Consider the following 21250-nt stretch of genomic DNA (forward strand, 5'->3'; position numbering starts at 1 on the left):
GAGCAGTATCAGGAAGTAGGAAGGTTACAAGTGAAGTTCCACAGGGTTCAGTACTAGGACCATTGCAATTCAATCTTTATGTCAATGATATTGTCACAGGAAGATGTTCAGTTGTTTGCATATGACATGAAGCTTGGGAAAGTTATTCGTAATAGTGCTCATGTTTTGGCTCTTCAAGAGGATTTGAATAGGCTGGAGAGGTGGCCAAACAAATGGGGGATGTCAATTTATTATTATTATTACCACAAGACCTCATGGAGTCAAAGACTCATCTGGGAGGTTCTTTTATCACACACACACACACACACACACACACACACACACACACACACACACACACACACACACACACAGTTGATCATACCGTGTCTTAAACACACACACACACACACACACACACACACACACACACACACACACACACAGTTGATCATACCGTGTCTTAAACACACTCAAACTCCTTGCTGACACCACACTCTCAGGCAAGGCATTCCGATAATTCCCAACTCTGCACGAAAAAAACCTACCTCTCACTCCCATACTCACACCCTCTTTATACAGTTTCCAGGATGACCTCTGGTTCTTCCCAATCTCCCACTATTTTCTGTAGAACTTCTCCAGCATTGATCCTATAACAACCCCTTACCAACTTGTAGGTCTCTATCATATCTCCCCTCTTCCTCCTGTCCACCAGACTCTGCAAATTACATCTCAATCTTTCCTCATACTTGACATTCCAGAGGTCAGAAACTACCATAGTCAGTCACCTTTGGAATTTTTCCAACATCTCTTCATCCTTCTGAAAACCAGGTGACCAAATCTGGGCACAATAGTCCATGTGTGACTTAATCAAAGCCTTATACAATGGAACAAGAATCTCCCTACTTCTACACATCAGTGTCCTCTGAATCAATCCCAGAAGCCTTTGTGTTAACACTAGACATAGCATTCTTTGGAACCAAACCAAGATTCTTCATTTTAATAGATATGGGAATGATAAAAGAGGAGAGAACAGGAATAGTGGAAGAGAAAGAGTTGTGGGAATGATAGAAGAGGAGAAAATGGAAACAGTAGGAGAGAGGGAATGAGAAGAATGCGAGGGAGCACTGGAACCAGGGATAGAGTGATGTCAAGAAGGCAGGTAAGTAGGGGAATATAGAGAGAAAGTGTTAGAGGAGAGAGAGAGAGAGGATGCATGTGAGCAATCAAGAAACGGGGTGATAAGAGGTGTAATGTATGGAGACTCAATGATCCTGGTGTGCAAGATAGGATGTGTGAGGAGAGTTTGCTTGGAGGAACGATAGAAAGTGTGGCAATGGCAATTAAGAGGGGTGAATGGATGGATGAGATGATTGTGATGGTAGGAACAAATGACTTGAGAGGTAATGTAAATTGGGCAGTGAGAGGTATGAGATTCTTGCTTGAGGTTGTATGAAAGAAGATGCAGAGAGGAAAGATAGTGCGTGTTGCCTAGATATGATAGTGAAGAGCTGTGTAGAAGAGCAGTAATATTGAATAACACAATAGCTAGAATCTGTCAGAAGAGAGGATTGGAATATGTGGATGCTTGGAGGGTGTTGAGGACAGAAAGGAATTGTATGCGAGAGACCACTTGCATTTGAATGAGGAAAGACATAGACTTTCTGGAGAGATTGCTGTTCTGAACAAGTCGGTGTGTCCATGAAAGGAAACTAGAATGCCAAAGGTGGATGGTAGCAGGTGGGAATGGGTACTTGGGAGTCAACATCAGGTAACACTGAGCCCAGTGGAGTCTAGAGGGGATAATGCTGGGTATAGAAACAGTGGCATTTTTATGGTTCATACTAATGCCAGGAGTATCTGGAATAAAGGATAGAAATTAGTGGTGCTGATAGCGTCAGCCTGGCCAAAATTATTGGGATCATTGAGACGTGGTTGACAGAAGAGGATATAATAACAGGAATAGAAATAGCAAGGTACAGCATTTTTCAGCAGGATAGGAAGGGAAAGCTTGGTGGTGGTGGTGGAGTACTGCTTTTGATAAGTGATGACTTATGTACTCTAAGAGTGGAGGCTTTGGAAGACAGTGACACTAATGATTTTGAAAGCATATGATGTGAGGTAGAGGTGGACAAGACAGGATATTTAGTAGGGTGTTGCTACTAACCAAGGAGCACAGAGGGTGGGGACCAGGAGATGTTTAGGCAAGTGCAAGAAGAATGATTGTTATGGGAGATTTTAACTACAGCAGTATAAATTGGGGAGAGGAAGATGTATGTAGCAATAAGGGAATGGAATTTCTAGAATTCTTGAGGGACAAATGTCTTAGGCAACATGTAATAGAGGGAACAAGAGGTTGAAGAGTTTTGGATTTGGTCATAGCATCAGAAAAGTTGATAATAACTGAGATGACATCTCTCTCACCAGTTGGAGAGAGTGACCATGTGGTTTTGACTTGGAAGATGAATAGACATGCAGGAGTATCAAAGAAATTGGAACTTATGTGGAATTATAAGGCAGGTGTTTATAATAGTCATAGACATCAACGGTGAAGTTTCATCGAGGGAGCAACTGGAAGGACGGGATATCATTAGTGCTTGGGAAATTGTGAAGGAATATTTGTTAGCAGCAACAGCAAGCTGTATTCCACAAGTGAAGAGGAGGACACAATTTGGTGTAAAGTGGATGACAAACAATATTAAACAGGAACAACATGGGAAAAAGAAGCTATGGAAGAGATATAAGGAGACAGGTGAAAAGCAGATGCATGAAGAATATAAGACACAGGCCAGGAGAGTGACTAGTATGGTAAGGAAGGCGAAGCTGGAATATGAGAAGAGATTGGCCCAAAGATCCAAAGAAAATACTAGGGAATTTTTTAGCTATGTGGCCAGTAGGAGGAGAAATCATTGTGGAAGAATGACATTGGGGGATAAAAATGGGAACAGAGTGACTGATGCACAGGACATAGTGGCCAGCAAAGGTTGGTCGATTGATAGAGCCTCTGCTACTAATGGCTCAGTTAAGTAAGTTTGAGCGCGGTTAGTAGTTGGAAGGGGACCAATCGTTCGATGCTGTTGGCACACTCTCCCTCGATGAGTCTTTGGACTCCCTGGAGGTGTCAAATAAAAATAATAATAATAGTGGAATTGTTCAATGAACACTTTATTGGGATATTTCATTCTGGAGGAGAAAATTTTAATACTAGAGAATAGGGCAGGTTTGAGGTTTAGAGGTGCAGGAGGAGAGCGTGTTCCAAATACTGAGTACTATGGATTTCAGTAAAGCTGTGGGACTGGATGATATTTCAACATGAGTTTTGAGAGAATGTGCTAAAGAACTGACAGTTTCTTTGATCTGGCTTTTCAACGAAAGTTTGGCTACAGGAAAAATGCCAGGGAATGGAGGGAAGGTAAGATAGTGGCAATGCATAAGGGTGCCATTTTCTTGGATTTAGCGAAGGCATTTGAGAGGGTGCTACATGATAAGCTGATATTTAAGTTGCAGCACATGGGTTTGGAAGTCAGGTTGGTCAACTGGATGCAGGATTGGATTTCTGATAGGTATCTTGGAGAAATTAGTGAGGAACCGTATATAGCATTGGGCAGATGAGGATAATGTTATCTCTGAGAGTCAACATGGATTTGTGAAGGGGCGCTCCTGTTTTAGTAATATGCTAGGCTTTTATAATAAAGTTAGAAGAGCAGTAGATGATGGAAAGGCACATTCTACCATTTTCTTGAATTCAGCAAAGGCATTTTACAGGGTGCAACATGATAAGCTGATATTTAAGTTGCAGCACATGGGTGTGGATGTCAGGTTGGTCAATTGGATGCATGATTGGCTGTCCGATAGGTATCAGAGAGTTGTGTATGGTGGGGAAGTTTCAAGGAGGCAGAGGGTTACAAGTGGGGTCCCACAGGGCTCAGTACTAGGACTGATATTGTTTAACCTTTATATCAATGCATTGCGGGGGAGGGTCTAGAGTTTAAAGCCAGTATAGAAAACCTCACACTCCAACACACTGACATAATGGTCAGTTTTGACGTCTCCTCCCTATTCACTAATGTCCCACTCAAAGAAACCCTAGAGCTCATCCAAGCCAAGTTTCCTCCCGATATCTCATTCCTCCCTTGGCCAATTTCTTTATGGAGACATATGAAGAGAAAGCCTTAAACTCCGCCCCACAAAAACCCACTATTTGGCTTCGTTATGTGGATGACGTGTTTGCTATTTGGCCACATGGCTCAGACACACTCCACTCCTTCCTAACACACTTAAACAACCAACACCCCAGAGTCCAGTTCACCTTAGAAAAAGAGGAAAACAACACCCTCCCCTTCCTAGACACTTTAATCACCCACCAGCTTGATGGATCTTTGGTTTTCTCTGTTCACAGAAAACCCACCCATACTGGCAGATACATTCACCAGCAGTCCCGTCATCCCCCCTCACAACAATATGGGGTTATAAAAACACTATATAACAGGGCAAAATTAATCTGCTCAGATGACAAGGCCCTAACGACTGAACTAAACCACATCCTCAACACTTTCTTAGCCAATGGCTATAACCCCCAAAAAATCCAAAAAATACTAAAACCAGTAAACCACACCCCCCCCCCCTCCACAATAAAGATTACACCAAGTCTATCACCATCCCCTACATCCAGGGCACCTCTGAGAAAATAACCAATATCCTCAAAAAATATGACCTTACTTCCTGTTACAGACCATATAAAAAGTTGGCATCCCTTATCCGCTCTACCAAAGACCAACCACTTCCCCTAGAACTACCTGGTGTATACCAGGTCCCTTGCAGCTGCAAATTGTCCTACTTTGGCCAAACAGGCAGAACAACAAATATCAGGATTTCAGAACACAAAGACTACATCCGGTTCCACCAGTACAGCCGCTCTGGGCTGGCAGACCATGCCTTAGATACCCACCATAAAATTCGTCAGAAGAAAACAAAAATAATTCATCGCAGCAAGTTTAAATACGAAAGATTATTCAAAGAATCTTCAGCAGCTCTAAAAAACGTTCCTAACCTCAACAAATTTGGGTGCATGAAACTACCCCAAATTTGGGAGACTTACATTATGAGAACTACAGCCCAACTGCCAAGACTACCAAATTAGCCCGCCAGAGGGCACCATTAGGACTTTAGGAACAATATTAGTTTCTTGCTTTCTTCCTCATTTGCTTTGTGTTAGTGCCTGCGTGCACATACCATATCTTTATGTTCCTGGAGATGGCAATGTGACGTTGCCGAAATATAGAAGGTTATTCATTAAAGTTACCTTTAATTAATATACTTTATATGCGTTGTTAATTCCGTAAACTAATTACCAGTTATGTCTGACCAACGTATAAGCCTTGCTACTAGGATTTTTAATAAATTCTAATTCTTTTGTATATGAAGTTGTATATAAAATATGACTCATATGCATGTTCCTTAGACCCAGTATATTTAAGTCATTCTATAAGATCCCTATATCTTTATTAACCTGCTCTTCCCAATTTTGCATCATCAGCAGCAGACAACCAAACAATTTCCCCTCATATTATTTTCTATATCATTATTATTTTATTATTATTATTATTCAGACCTCCATGGAGTCAAAAGACTCATCGTGAGAGGTCCTTCCTAAGAACATAAAGTCTGTCAAGACTCATCGAGGGGAGGTCTCCCCACTTAGAAACACAAAGTCTATCATACCACTCAATGAACTCATTGACCGTTCTCGTACTCACCACTCCATCAGGCAATGTATTCCACGGTTCAACCACCCTCCATGCAAAGAAACCACTCCTCACCCTCTTGCTCACAATTTCCTTTCGTAACTTCCAGGGATGGCCTCTTGTCATCACTCCATCCCGCTGTTCAACCAAGCGAAAGAACTACCCCAGTGTCAACCCTGTAACCACCTCTCAACAGTTTAAAAGTCTCAATCATATCACCTCTCCTTTTTCTATCCACCAAACTCTGCAGTCCACATTCCCTCAGCCGATCCTCATAACCAAAATTGTACAGACCTGAAACCATCTTTGTCATCTGTCTTTGTACCCTTTCCACAGTTAACTTATACCCTTCAAATCCTGGGGGACCAAATCTGAGAACAATAGTCTAAATGTGGTCTGATCGGAGACTTATACAACGGAATGATAACCCTTTTATCTCTGCAGGTCGGTGTCCTTCTCATAATAACGCATCAAGATAGGGGTGGGACAAAGGGATTACTGCATTTCATGTATACTAATGCCAGGAGTATTAGGAACAAGAAGGAAGAATTTTTGGCCTTGATTGGCTCTTCCTGGCCACAGGTTATTGGCATTAGTGAAACATGGCTGACGGAAGATGATATAGTTAGTGGGATAGAATGTGTAGGTTATAGTGTGTTTAGGAGGGACAGAGAGAATAAAATGGGGGAGGGGTGTTACTGATGATAGCTGATGAATAGCAGCCAAGGAGAATTGAAGTTGTATTGCAGGATAGTGAAAGGAGCTCATTTGAGGCTATTTGGTGTGAGATTGAGACTGGCAGAATAAAATATACAGTTGGGTGCTGCTATAGACCAGGTGATGGAATAGATGGTGGAGATAGTATGCATAAACAAATTGATGAAATGAGTGGAAGGAGGGTAATTATTATGGGGGATTTCAACTATGGTAACATTGATTGGAAGGAGGAGAGGACACATGTGAGGATGGAAATGGATTTTATTCAATTATTAAAGGATAACTATCTGAGACAGCATGTAATTGAAAATACCACGGGATGTGAGAGTGCTTGACCTGGTAATAGCATCTCACAATTTGACTGTAATGAATATGTTCATGTTGCCACCTATTGGTGAGAGTGATCATAAGGTCTTGACCTGGGAGGTGACTAAAGGTGTGGAATTTTTGATTAAGACAGGGTATATGTGGAATTACCGTGCTGGCAAGTTTGACAAGCTTAGGAGATTGCTTGGATCAGTGCCATGGCATGTACAACTGTAGATTAGAGCATGGGAAGTGGTCAAGCAGCATTTCCAGGAGGTTATGGCTCATTGTATACCTAGGGTCTGAATAGTAAAACAAGTAGGGGTTAAATGGATGAATGACACCATTAAGCTTGAGCTGCAAAAAAAGAAACAACTGTGGAGGGAATTTAAAGAAAGGGATGACCTGCAGGCACATGAACGGTATAAAGTGCAGGCCAGAAGGGTAACGAGTGTGGTAAGAAAAGCAAAAGCCGATTATGAAAGGAAACTAGCTATGCAAGCAAAAGAGAATCACAAACAGTTCTTTCAATATGCTGCAAGCAAGAAAAAAACTGTACATGGCAAAATAATTTTAAGGAATGATGATGGTAAGGAGGTCACTGAACCAGTCGATATATTGGAGCTACTGAGCGCACACTTTGCAAAAGTATATCATCCAGGTGGTGACATTGAAAAAAAAGGAAGGAACCATTAGTTTATAAGGGAATTGTGATGAATGAAGTGGAGCTGAATAGTTTATTACAGAACCTTAATGTGAATACATCTGTGGGATTGGATGGTATACCGGCACGGGTCTTGCGTGAAGCGGCTAAGGAATTATCAGTGCCCTTGACCATGTTGTTTAATCTGAGTCTCAGGTCTGTTTTAGTCCCGAAGGCATGGAAAGAGGGGAAAATAGTTTCACTGCATAAAGGAGGATCCAAGTCTATGGTGGCAAATTACCGACCAATCAGCATATCAGGAGTCGTTGTCAAGGTCTTGGAGAAAGTAGTCAAAGGAAAAACAAGGAATAGATTGATGAAAATGAGATACTGTACAGGGGACAGCATGGCTTTGTGAAGGGTAGATCATGCCTCAGTAACTTGCTCAAGTTTTATAACAAGGTGACGGCAGAACTGGATAAGGGAAATGGGTTTACAGTGATACTGCTGGACCTGGCAAAAGCGTTTGACAGGATACCACATGGAATTCTAATCCATAAACTACAACATATGGGAATGGATATAGGGTTGGTGAAATGGATAGGCGAGTGGTTGATGGAGAGATATCAAAGAGTAGTTTATTCAGGAGTAGAGTCCAAAAGACGGCCTGTGACTAGTAGTGTGCCGCAGGGTTCTGTTCTTGGACCACTGCTGTTCATTAACGATATAGGGAAGGATCTAAGTGGAACAGTTCATTTGTTCGCTGATGATGCAAAGTTGGGTAGGGCGATAGTGAATGCAGAAGATGTCAAAGTCTTGCAGGATGACTTAGATAGATTGGAGTTCTGGGCTAAGGAGAATGGATGTCAATTTAATGTGACAAAATGTAAGGTTATGCATTTTGGAGTGAATAGATTAGCAGCAGTATACCACATTGGTGGAACTGTACTCCAAGAGATTGATGAGGCCAGGGACTTGGGAGTGTTGGTGGATAGGGAGATGATGTTTAGGGGGCACATTGTGAAAGTAGCTAAATCAGCTAATCAACTCACTTGGTTGTTGAAAAATACCTTGACGAGCAGAGACAAGCAAGTTATTGTACCTCTGTACCGAGCCCTGATAAGACCTCATCTCAACTATTGTGCCCAGATTTGGTCACCTCGGTTCCTTCTTGATGGGGAGGAGGTAGAGAGGATCCAGAGGCGAGTGACTAAGATGATAGCAGGTCTATGGAATGAACCATATGAGAACAGGTTGAAGATTTGTGGGTTTCAGAAACTAGTTGATAGGCAGAAAAGGGGAGATATTCAAATTAAGAGACATTGAGACATTCAAATTGCTAAAAGGATTCTATAGTATTAATTCAGAGGATATTTTTGAGATCACGACTGGTGGTGGAAGAACTAGGGGACACCTATGGAAGCTGGGCAAGAGTGTGGTTAGCTGGGTGTTAGAGCTGGATTATTTACTTTTAGAGTGGTAAATGAGTGGAATAAGCTGCCAGAGTCTGTTGTGGGTGCTATGACAGTGAGCGAGTTCAAGGCAAGATACGATAGATACTGTGAGAATGTCGAATAGTTGTGTGGACATGATGTTTAGGGCCTCCCTCGATGAGTCTAAGGACTCCCTGGAGTAGCCCGAAATAATAATAATAATAATTGCAGCAATCCTCTGGGTTACCTTCACCACCTTTGCAATACGTCCCCTAAATTTCAGGTTTCTATCAATCATCAACCCCAGATCTCTTTTCTCCCCTACTTCCTCCGATATAACTCCTCTCATAGAGTAAGCAGCATCCCATCGATGTTTCCCAAACCTCAAGACCTTACATTTTGCTGCATTAAAATGACACCCCATTCATTTGCCCATCTATCAAGCTTATTCAAATCCTCTTGTAGGGCTACCACATCTGCACCATTACTAATAATACTTCCCAGCTTCGCATCATCCGCAAACAACTGGCAATGTCATTGATATAAAGGTTAAACAATATAGGTCCTAGTACTGAGCCCTGTGGTACCCCACTTGTAACCCTCTGCTTCCTTGAAACTGCCCCACAATACACAACTCTCTGATACCTATCGGACAGCCAATCCTGAATCCAGTTGAACAATCTGACATCCAGACCCATGTGCTGCAACTTAAATATCAGCTTATCATGTGGCACCCTGTCAAATGCCTTCGCTGTCTAAGAAAATTGCAGTATATGCCTTTCCCTCATCAACTGCTCTGGTTACTTTGTTATAAAAGGCTAGCATATTGCAAAAACAAGCGCGCTCTTTCACAAATCCATGTTGACTCTCACAGATAACATTACTCTCATCTGCCCAATTCTGTATACAGACCCTCACTACTTTCTCCAAGATCTTAACAACTACTGATGACACACAAACTGGCCTATAATTAGACACTTCCAGTCTGTTACCACCCTTATGCAATGGCACTATCTTACCTTTCTTCTATTCTCTGGGAAACTTTTTCGCAGCCAGACTTTAATTGACAAGCCAGGTTAAAGGCACTGTCAGTTCCGTAGCACATTCTCTCAAAACTCGTGAAATACCATCCAGTCCCACAGCTTTACTGAAATACAGAGTACTCAGTATTTGGAACATGCTCTCCTCCTGCACCTCTAAACCTCAAACCTGCCCTATTCTCTAGTAGTAAAATTTACTCCTCCAGAATGAAATATCCCAATAAAGTGTTCATTAAGCAATTCCACTATGTCATCTTCATCATTCACTCTATTCCCATTTTTATCCCACAATATCATTCTTCCACAGTCATTTCTCCTCCTACTGGCCACATAGCTAAAAAATTCCGTCGGATTATCTTTGGATGCTAGGGCCAATCACCTCTCATATTCCAGTTTCGCTTTCCTTACCACATTAGTCACTCTTCTGGCCTGTGTCTTATATTCTTCATGCATATTCTCTTCGCCTGTCTCCTTATATCTCTTCTATAGCCTATTTTTCACATGCAATTCCTGTTTAATATTGTTTATCATCCACTGTACTCCAAATTGTGCCCTCTTCTTCACTCGTGGTATACCACTTACCATTGCTGCTAACAAATATTCTTTCACAATTTTCCACGCACTAATAATATCCCGGCCTTCCAATTCCTCCCTCCATGAAACTTCTGCAAGTTGACATCTTAGACTATTATAATCACCTGCCTTATAATTCCACATAAGTTCCAATCTCTTTGATACTCCTGCATGTCTATTCATTTTCCAAGTCAAAACCATATGGTCACTCTCTCCAACTGGTGGGAGAGATGTCATCTCAAGTATTATCAACTCTTCTGATGCTATAATCAAATCCAAAACTCTTGAACCTCTTGTTCCCTTCGTTACATCTTGCCTAAGACATTTGTTCCACAAGAATTCTAGAAATTCCAATCCCCTATTGCTACATGCATCTTCCTCTCTCCAATTTATACTACTGTAGTTAAAATCTCCCGTAACATTCATTCTTCTTGCACTTTCCAAACTTAACTGTCTAAACATCTCCTGGTCTCCACCCCTCTGTGCTCCTGGGTCTGTAGCAACACTCCACTAAATATCCTGTCTTGCCTACCTCTACCTCACACCACATGCTCTCAAAATCATTTGTCTCACTTCCTTCCAAAGCCTCCACTCTTAGAGGACATAGGTCATCATTTATCATAAGCAGACCCCACCACCATACTTTCCCTTCCTATCCTGCCGAAAAATGCTGTACCCAGCAACTTCTATTCCTGTTATTATATCCTCTTCTGTCAACCATGTCTCAGTGATCCCAATAATATTTGGCCAGGCTGATGCTATCTGCACCACAAATTCCTCTCCCTTATTCTGGATACTCCTGGCATTAGTATATATAGCATATAAATGCCATTGTTTCTATACCCATCATTATCCTCTCTACATGCCACTGATCTCAGTGTTACCTGATGTCGTCCCCCTTCTCCCAAGTACCCATTCCCACAAGGGGCCACCCCTGTTACCATCCTCCCTGGGACACACTGACTTTTCAGATTGCTTAACAGCAATCTCTCGAGATGCTTACGTCCCTCTTCATTCAAATGTAAGTGGTCTCTTGCATACAATTCCTCTCTGTCCTAAAACGCACTCCAAGCATCCACATATACCAGTCCTCTCGTCACACATTCTAGCTATTATGTCATTCAATATTACTGCTCTTTTGCTCAGCTCATCGTTATCATACCTAGGCAACATGCACACTATTTTTCCTCTCTCTGTCTTCTTCCGTACAGCCTCAAGCAAAAATCTCATATCTCTCTCACTGCCCGACTTACATTACCTCTCAAGTCATTTGTTCCTACCATCACAATTATCTCATCCACCCTTTCACCTCTCTTAATTGCCATAGCCACCCTTTTTATTGTTCCTCCTGGCAAACACTGCTCACGCATCCTATCTTGAACACCACGGATCATTGAGTCACCATACATTATACCTCTTACCATTCCCACTCTCCTATTGTTTCCATTCTCTCCTCTTCTTTCATTTCCATAAGTCTTTCTCATTCCCTCTCCTCTACTGCTATTCTCTCTTCTAGCATTCCCATACCTCTCTCTCCTACTGTTTCCATTCTCTCCTCTTCTAGCACTTCCATATCCTTCTCTCATTCCATCTCTCCTACTGTTTCCATCCTCATCTAGCATTCCCATACCTCTCTCTCTCATTCCATCTCTCCTACTATTTCCATTCTCTCCTCTTCTAGTACTTCCATACATCTCTCTCATTCCCTCTCTCCTACTGTTTCCATTTTCTCCACTTCTAGCACTTCCATATCCTTCTCTCATTCTGTTTCTCCTACTGTTTCCATCCTCATCTAGCATTCCCATACCTCTCTCTCATTCCATCTCTCCTACTGTTTCCATTCTCTCCTCTTCTAGCACTTCCATATCTCTCTCTCATTCTGTCTCTCCTACTGTTTCCATCCTATCGCCTGCTAGCAATCCCATACCTCTCTCTCATTCCTTCTCTTCTACTGTTTTCATTCTCTCCTCTTCTAACACTCCCAAAATTCTCTCTCCCCACTACTCTGATTGCATTTATTTCTTCCATTCTCCTAATCTTATCTTTCATACTTCTGCTCTCATTCACAATACATTCCACCTCCTCTTTCAGCTCATCTATCTCCCTCTGCAGGTCAGTCACTCTTAATCTAAATTCACTCTCCCAAACAAAACTATCTACTGAACTCTCACAGTCACTTACGCCTTCCACACTATCAACTATTATTTTCTCATTCATATATATATATATTTCATTCTCTCCTATCACACTATTTGTCTTCCTACATTCATTCCCCTTTCCTGGAGCAACAAGGTCGGATATTGATATTTCTAATGCACTTATTTCCTCCCACTGCCTGCATTTTGCGCACATACACTCTCCGCTCTCTTTCACAAGCCACATATCCAATTCCCGAGACGAATACATGCGGCAAGTACTGCATGCCACAAAGTCCCTTATGATATTGCTTATAATAGAGTTCTTAAATTGCAAAGGACTTGGCGATATGCCACTTGCGATGGCAGCTGAATCCGCCATCATTCCTTACTGCCGAGTAGCATAATTATTAATTATTCAATTAATAAATTCCGTTAAATAAATAAGAAAAAAAGTGCAAACAATTACAAGCAAAACAAAACATTTAAGTACACTAAATATAATTAAATAAAATGAAATATAACTAAATACAGTAATGAAAACTTAGCTTCGTTTTGTCTTCCACCGTTATGCATTCGATTCCGACGGTAACCAAAATATATTATATCACGACAGCAACTAACTTCCAAAAAAACAACCACTGAAGTACACTCGTATTCAGAGAAACAATTTAGCACTCAAAAACGTAGAAAAATGGGGGAGGGGGGGGGATGTACTATTCACTGATTAAAAATCGCTTTCAAAAAATCACTAAAAATCATTATTGTCAAATTAAATAACTGTGGCCCAAGTACAGAGCAATGAGGCACTACTAGAACAGTACTTCTCCTGAACTCTACTCCTGAATCAACTATTGTCTGATATTTCTTCATCAGCCATAATAATAATATGAGATCAGTGACCCACTTTCAGCAAAAAAGTGCTTCAATGTCTTGGTCTCCTAGATAGAATTTAATCCTGTCCTTCAAAATAAACTGCATTACTGATATTGAATGAGCTATTCAGGCAGAGGTGATACTGAAAAGCATCATTTGTTTTCTCTCCCTCACTGTAATTTGGGAATTTTATTATTTAGCTTTTTATTCTCATCTATGCAAGTGGGAATCCCTTGGCACAATTTCTTATTATAATAACCCATCTTCCATCTTTGAATGTGTTATTATGGAAAGATTCATTAAAATATCATATACGATCAGTCACATACATATAACTTACACATCATTTCATACAATGGAAATGAGGAATAATTGAATGACACATGCGACTGTTTTGGAATAACACATACTATACTGATTTTGCTAATGCTTCTGCCTTTGTATCTCCACTTGGGCCTGGCTCCCACTGAAGAGACCTCAATAGAGGTCGAAACTAGTCTGGGTAGTGGCCCTTCCCTTAATGCATAACATTATACATATCTGCAAGGAGATGTGTTTTGCATTATGGGAGATACTGAGATAAGAGTGTTGGTAGCTTGCTCCACCTTTGCAAGGAGTTTCCCGGTGTTGTACCACTTTACCCCAGTCCTGAAGATACTTTCAGGTGCAAACTTTGTTTGCACACACTTGGATAAAGGATTAAACTAAATTTATTACATACTATACTCGGTTTATTTCTCCTTTTATATTCTACATGGTTGTAATGTTAAATTACAGCCTCTATTAGAATATATAGCCATGTGCAGTCTTGAAAAATATACAGAAATTACAGAGATAATGACTATAAATTGATTATCCAATTGTCACAAATGACAGGAATGGAATGTGGTGAATCAATGAATGCTAAAAACAGCATTCAATCTTAAGCTTTGTGAATATTAAGATAAGACCTGCCTTAAAAAAAAATAAAATAAATAAAATAAATAAATAAATAAATAAAAGGCTTATCTTGATATGGATATATAAAGCTGTTCAACTGAAATAAGAGAATATTATTATAAAATCATGATTATAGTGATATAATAATAATAAATTTTTATTAAATCCAAGTTGTTGACTGTCACTTACCTTTAGCTTTGTGTATAGCAACAGGTAAGGGCTTATAGTTATGTGCTCCATATTTGGCTTCTTTTTCAAAAATTTTCTCTGCCGACAGATGACGATAGGTTTGTGGCTGCTGGTTTAGAGATGGTGCAGTTGTAATGGTTCTCACACACTGTTTAACATAAACAAGATGTTTATGTAAATAACAGCCAAGTCTTGATATATGGATCACTCTCTTCATCTTTAATCAATCTACAAATAGAGAACACCAAAATGGAATATTACATCTACTTTATAAGTGGTTAATTAATAAGTCAAGGGATTAATTGTTATAGGTTGGGCAAGCATAGGCTGATTCAGATAGCATACTCAGTAAATTAATTCAGTGAGCACAGGGTGAGTAATTATCATGGAGGGCTTCAACCATGTGAATGCAGACTTAATCCCAAAGGGTTACCTTAACCACCTTTGCAATATGTCCATCAGCGATGCCAGAAGACACAGGTAAGAAGGTCTCCATTCATAGTCTGGAGAAAGTACTGTTCAGTGGGAGAATGGAAGTGCAAAATCAGGGAAGCAATAATTATTACAGGAGATGCAGTTTTGATTTAGATTGTTTTGTTTGTAATTACAGGTGAAGCAACTAAGGCCTACCAGTTTATTATATCAGTTAACTGCTACTGGCTGTTTGACTTTATTTTTGTTATTTATATATATTTTTATTATTAACTGCCCCAGTGCTGATTGTGGCGGTCAAAAGATGCGAGCGTACCAGTGAGCTCCAGGAGATACTACAGCTAAAGTAAACTAATGCAAAGAATCGAGAATGAGTGAGAAGTTTGGTTATATTTTTAGGATAGAGAGATTGAGAACAGGAAGCAGAAATGAAGCCAACAAAATCAGAGGTTCAAAAGGCAGGTAGAGTGATGGGAGGTAGCACCATGAAGGATATCTGGTGTGAAATGGGGGCAGTAATACAAAATACAATAGATTCTGGTTAATTGGGACACATCAGGTCTAAAACATTTTGGCCCAATTAAGCAGCTGCCCCAATAATGGAAAGTTTCATGTTAATATTCAAAAAGATTGAGCAACAAATCATTTATTCAAATTAATTACAACAGCAAAATATGTACATACTTAAATTTTTCTAATTACCAATATCAACAGAACTGTTGTCCTTCAATGTAATCCTATTAAAACAAAATACACATCACATTAAGAAATATTCAATATTTAAACATTTTATTTATATACAGTCATCCCTCGACTTATGTCGGGGTTCCGTTCCATCAGGCAGGACGTAAGCCGATACATTAAATCAACAGAGTTATACAGGTTAGGGAGTTAACAGTAATGAGATGAGATGAGACTTAACAGAGATGAGATGAGATTATAAAACTGTACCATGCATTACTGCCACTATAAAACATGAGAATAATCACCCAAATCTTCCTCCACAATCACATCTTCATTACCTTCCCTATGTGAAGGACCAGGCTGCAGCTCTTCTGTTGTAACGTCTGTTTGTTTTTTTGATGAAAATATACAATGTGCTTTGCTTATTCCTCTTCTTCTTTTCATATAAATTTGTTTACAGAAAGCAAATGTATCATGTACTTTCCTTTCTACTAATAAGTAGAAACCATTCAACCATTTTGAGAACATTGCTAACTGCAGAGAACATTTCTGCAAGACCCTTCACTGTGAATTGTTTAACTACCTCTTCTTGTTTCTCTTTTTCCTCTTCCTTTTCTTGTTCATTTTTCCTCTTCTGCAACATTGTTCCTCCAGTTCAACCAATTCTTTGTTGTCAACTCTTTAGGGGCACTTCCTATGAGTTGAACTATGCCATCATCATTCACTCTGAGATTCAGGCTGTTTGCTAGGCCCACTATTTCTTCATTCAGTTTACAAAAGGTATCTTCATATTTTTCAAAACTTCCAAAATTGTGCACAAACCTTTTTAATGTATTTTTCCAACATTGAGAGATCACTTCTTCCTGAACTAAAGCAATATTTTTAATAGCATGATAAATATTGAATGCTTTCTAGAATTGCATGAGAGTCTGGTCGTTATCTTCATCAGCAGAAATGACGTGAAAAAGTTCTCTGTAGATAATAAACCTTAAACACTACTAGAACTCCCTGATCCATCAGTTGGATCAATTAAGTAGTGTCTGGAGGGAGAAACATAACCTTGAACTGGATGAAGATCACCGATATAAGACGGTTGACCTGGAGCATTATCTAGAATTAATAAAATTTTAAATTCAAGATTTTCTTTCACAAAATAACTTTCCATTTCACTCGCATAACAGTTGATTAAGGTACCATCAAACAATTTTTGAGTCATCCACTTCTTATTACTCGGATAATGAACTGGAGGAGTGTGCTTCCTAATGTTTTTGAAAGTTAATGGATTCTTACTGTGCCATATCACAAATGGTTTCAGTTTATATCCAGCCACATTACCCCCTAACAGAATCGTAACATGGTCTTTAAGAGCTTTGAAACCAGGCATAGATTTCAGCTTTTTGTGGATGAATTGTCGGCTCGGACATTTTTTTTCCGAAACAAGGAGATCTCATCCACATTATATATTTGCTGTGGCAAATAATTTTCCTCCATAATAATTTTATCCAATTTCTCCATAAACTTCTTGGCAGCCTTCTCATTGGAACTTGCAGATTCACCATATATTTTCACATTATGCAGTGTAAAACACTGCTTTAATCTCATGAACCAACCGGAAGAAGCATTGAATTCACAGTCGTAATCAGGTCCTGCTTTCTCCTTCAACATAAGAGACTTAGTGCCTTAGCGATTATGGTCATAGTGCTAAATGGTATGCACTTTTCGTTCAGGTACTCTATCCATGATGCAAGTAGCTTTTCCATATCACCGATAGGACCTTGTCATTGCTTTGTCACTATTGTTGAACTTGCAACTTCGTTTCAAGATCAACTGCTCACTTCTTTTTCTGTGATTCTTCACTAGGTTTTTTAATTGGGTGTGTAGGGGCCATATTGCACAAAATATCGCAAAATATTTAATGATAAATACACAATTAACATATTTTCAAACACAAAATCATCAGAGGAACTGTTAAAGCCAAGTGCTAACTGCCGAAGGAGGTTGCCACTAAATGCACTGTTGCCACTGCATTGTTTCTAGCCTGGCTCTCACTGATGAGACCTCAATAAAGGTCGAAACGGGTCTGGGTAGTGGCCCCCCTTGCCTTTAATACATAGCATCATACATCTCCTCCAGGAGATGTGCTTTGCATTAAGGGTAAATATTAAAAATAGTGATCAGAGCTTATTCACCTTTACCATGAGTTGCCTTGACTTGCACTACGTGTGGGGGTCACCTAGACTTGCAATACTTGCAGGCACAAACTTGACTTACTTGTCTGTTTGCTTACTTGGAAAACGGAGTAAAACCAGGTTTAAAATAGCTTGGTATCTTTAACATTTATTATACCCAAGGTAAAATACTTTCTACATCTATCTCTCATCCTGAGATTTTTATTTAATAAGGTTAAAACACCTCATGGTAACTTGTTCTGGTAAAATACTTATAAGCTCTGTATTACTAAAATCTGTATTTCTAGCCTGGCTCCCACTGATGGGGGCTGGCTTTGAGAGGCTCTGCTTGGGGATAGGTTTTTGCCTATCTCTGAGTAGGGCCACCGCTGAGATTATGGCTTTGGCTGGTGGTGGGGTGAGCCTGCCACTGGGTAGAGCCAACACTGAGAAGTTCTTCTCGGTGACAGGGTGAGCCTGTCATTGAGTAGAACAACGCTGAGTTGGACGGTCTTTCGACCACTATGGAGTGGTCTAGGGATCGTCCTAATTTTTAGAGAGAGGTCTTTACTTAAATACACCTCAATAAAGGTCGAAACCGGTCTGAGTAGTGGCCCCTTGCCTTTAATACATAGCATCATACATCTCCTCCAGGAGATGTGCTTTGCATTAAGGGTAAATATTAAGAATAGTGATCAGAGCTTATCCACCTTTACCACGAGTTGCCTTGGTCTTGCACTACGTGTGGGGGGGGGGGAGTCACCTAGACTTGCAATACTTGCAGGCACAAACTTGACTTACTTGTCTGTTTGCTTACTTGGAAAATGGAGTAAAACCAGGTTTAAATTAGCTTGGTATCTTTAACACACACACACACACACACATCAGTGGCAGCTTGTACATAAGCACTGCAGCACCCTGAAGAAAAAAATAAAAAAATAAAATTTTGTTTGTGTTTATAATTCCCAGATGAGTCTTTGACTCCATGAGGTCTTGGGGTAATAATAATAATAATAAATAATAACAATGCTTACAACATTATATAAATGCAATACAACATGTTAAAGGTTACAATTTATGTTTTGACATTAATTGAATAGTTAATTGGAATTGTTTGATTAATGCTTTAGATTACGAAACAAATGCACTGCAATCTAATGCAGTGTCGGAATTATCACATTCAGTCAGTTCCAGCTAGACTCGTCGATATTCATTTGCACTTGACATAACAAATGAATCTGACACTGCTCGGTTGAGCAGTGTCGCTACAGATAAATTGTATGTTTACACATGTAATTTCTTTGAGATATGAAACTTTTATTATTGGGATGTGTTCGTCGTGAGGGTGAAATATTTTTGGTAAACCTTATTTTATTCTGTTAAAATAACAAAATTATTTATTTATTATAAATACACGGCTGAATTATGACGAGTGTCACTGTTGAAAATATGAAAAGAATTATATTTTCTCATTTATCATTACACGAAACAAATGCACTGCGATCTAATGCAGTGTCGGAATGTCGAAACCGACACTGCTCATTGAGCAATGTCGCTACAGATGAATTGTATGCATGCGTGCGTTATATCTGTGTACGAAACTTTTATTATTGGTGTGTGTTCGTAGTGAGGGTGTGAAATATTTTTAATAAAGCAATTTTTTGTAATATGTAAATTTACTTATTAATAAATTGGTTACTGATTAGGAAAAAATGAATTATTTTTTCTAATTTTGCATATGCAGCATCCCCACTTAAAATTTTCACCAGCTGCCACTGATACATATATTCATATACACACATATATACATATATACACATATGTGCTCATACATATGTTAAATTGTGAATGAAGCTATGTTATGTAATTTATTATTTTTCATTCACATTTAACATTGCTTATTAAATATTAATCATGGTTTATATAAAATTGTTTATTATTCCTTGATTAAGAATTACTAATTAAATATTTACTCAAAACCTGACCTATTATTAACTTATAAAATAATAAAATGTATAGAATCTTGTATAACTAAATATATATGGTGTAACGTAAAGTGTTATTTTATATTTAAATGTATACGTAATCAAAAAGTTGAAGAAATAGCTTAAATATTATATTGTTCTTATTTGTGAAATATTTAATGTTATGTAATCACTCATGTAGCAGTAATATAGCATACATTACATTGGCGAAATGTTTACGCTTAGTCTATTGTCATGGAAACGCACGCGAAAACAACCACGAGTGAAGAGAGCGTGGCGTTCGAACGTAAGGTGGGAGTGAAGGTCATATAGAATAAAAAAAAAAAAAGGGTAAAGAAGAAGGAAGGTCATAGATAAGATAGAGAGGAAGAGAAGAATTATTATTAAGGAGTGAGGAGAGAGTTTTGCGGAACCAAGATTATAAAATCCTCAGGGCAGAAATTTATGAGTATAGTGTTCGGAAGTGAACCTATAAGTAGTGAAACATAAAGTTTAATGTTATAAGCGAAATCTGCTGTTGTTATGAAGAAAGGTTGATACCGTAATCAGATAAAACGAAACTGGACAGTCAATGCGAAAATTCTGATTAGTTCCAGTTAATCTGGATTACGATTAAATTCTATGTTGCCCTAGGAAAACGTTATATTGATTACTTGGAGGAAAGTGAACTGGAAAAGATATTAGTACCTAATTACTGTTATTTGGAATAGTGAAGTGCGACTTACAGTAATACAGTTTAAACTATGGAGAATATTTGTTATGTGTGTTCCGCTAATGTTAATTAAGTTAATTCATAAGTGCTCTCTCAATAATTTGATGTATTGGAGAATTTGTCTGGTAAGAGTAGTTGTATAAGTTTGTCTATTTTAGCATTAACTGTGATATATCTCCGATGCTCAAGGACCGGAATATATTTGTTTGGAATATTGCTTACGTAGTTTATTGCCTGCTGTGAAAATAAACATTGAGCTGATAGATTTGTGAAGACTGATTTAATGTGAAGTTTGTTATATTAACTTGAGATAAGAAGATTTGTGTTTTTGAGACTGTGAATTGTAAATGGAAGTTAGAACATTGATTTAGCATGAGTGACCTAAGAAGTTGTATTAAGTTAATTGTATAGTTCCATTTTAAAATAGAGTTTTTGTATTTGTTAACCATATCATATATTAAATGTTTTATTTTGTTGATCTAAATATTGTTTGCCTGAATTCCTTATTATTGCACCGTTCATAAATATTCGAATCTAGCGGGAACCCCAAGTAAAAATGATAATAGATGATTCGGCCTAATGAGATGACTGTTAACTTAATTTAGAACTGATCCTACTATTTATATAGACTAATCTAAGAATAGGGTGGCGCAGTATAAATATAAATTTCCCTACTTTTGGATCGGTGATCATTT

At 38.9% G+C, this 21250-nt stretch overlaps 1 protein-coding gene across 5 annotated transcripts in view; it reads right to left on the reverse strand.

The window, feature by feature from the left end:
* Positions 1-21250, reverse strand: part of Oat (Ornithine aminotransferase precursor) — a 279809-nt gene that overhangs the window by 133797 nt on the left and 124762 nt on the right. For all 5 annotated transcript variants that reach the window (XM_090391734.1, XM_090391735.1, XM_090391736.1 and 2 more), the window contains exon 2: positions 14575-14802. In XM_090391734.1, coding sequence (XP_090247860.1) covers positions 14575-14791 — 217 coding nt within the window. In that variant the 5' untranslated portion in view covers positions 14792-14802. The remainder of the gene's footprint in view (positions 1-14574; positions 14803-21250) is intronic.

The sequence above is a fragment of the Typopeltis vanoorti genome, chromosome 4 (genome assembly GCF_054136105.1).
Source record: "Typopeltis vanoorti isolate ZY-2024b chromosome 4, IOZ_Tvanoo_1.0, whole genome shotgun sequence".
Classification (NCBI taxonomy): Eukaryota; Metazoa; Arthropoda; class Arachnida; order Uropygi; family Thelyphonidae; genus Typopeltis; species Typopeltis vanoorti.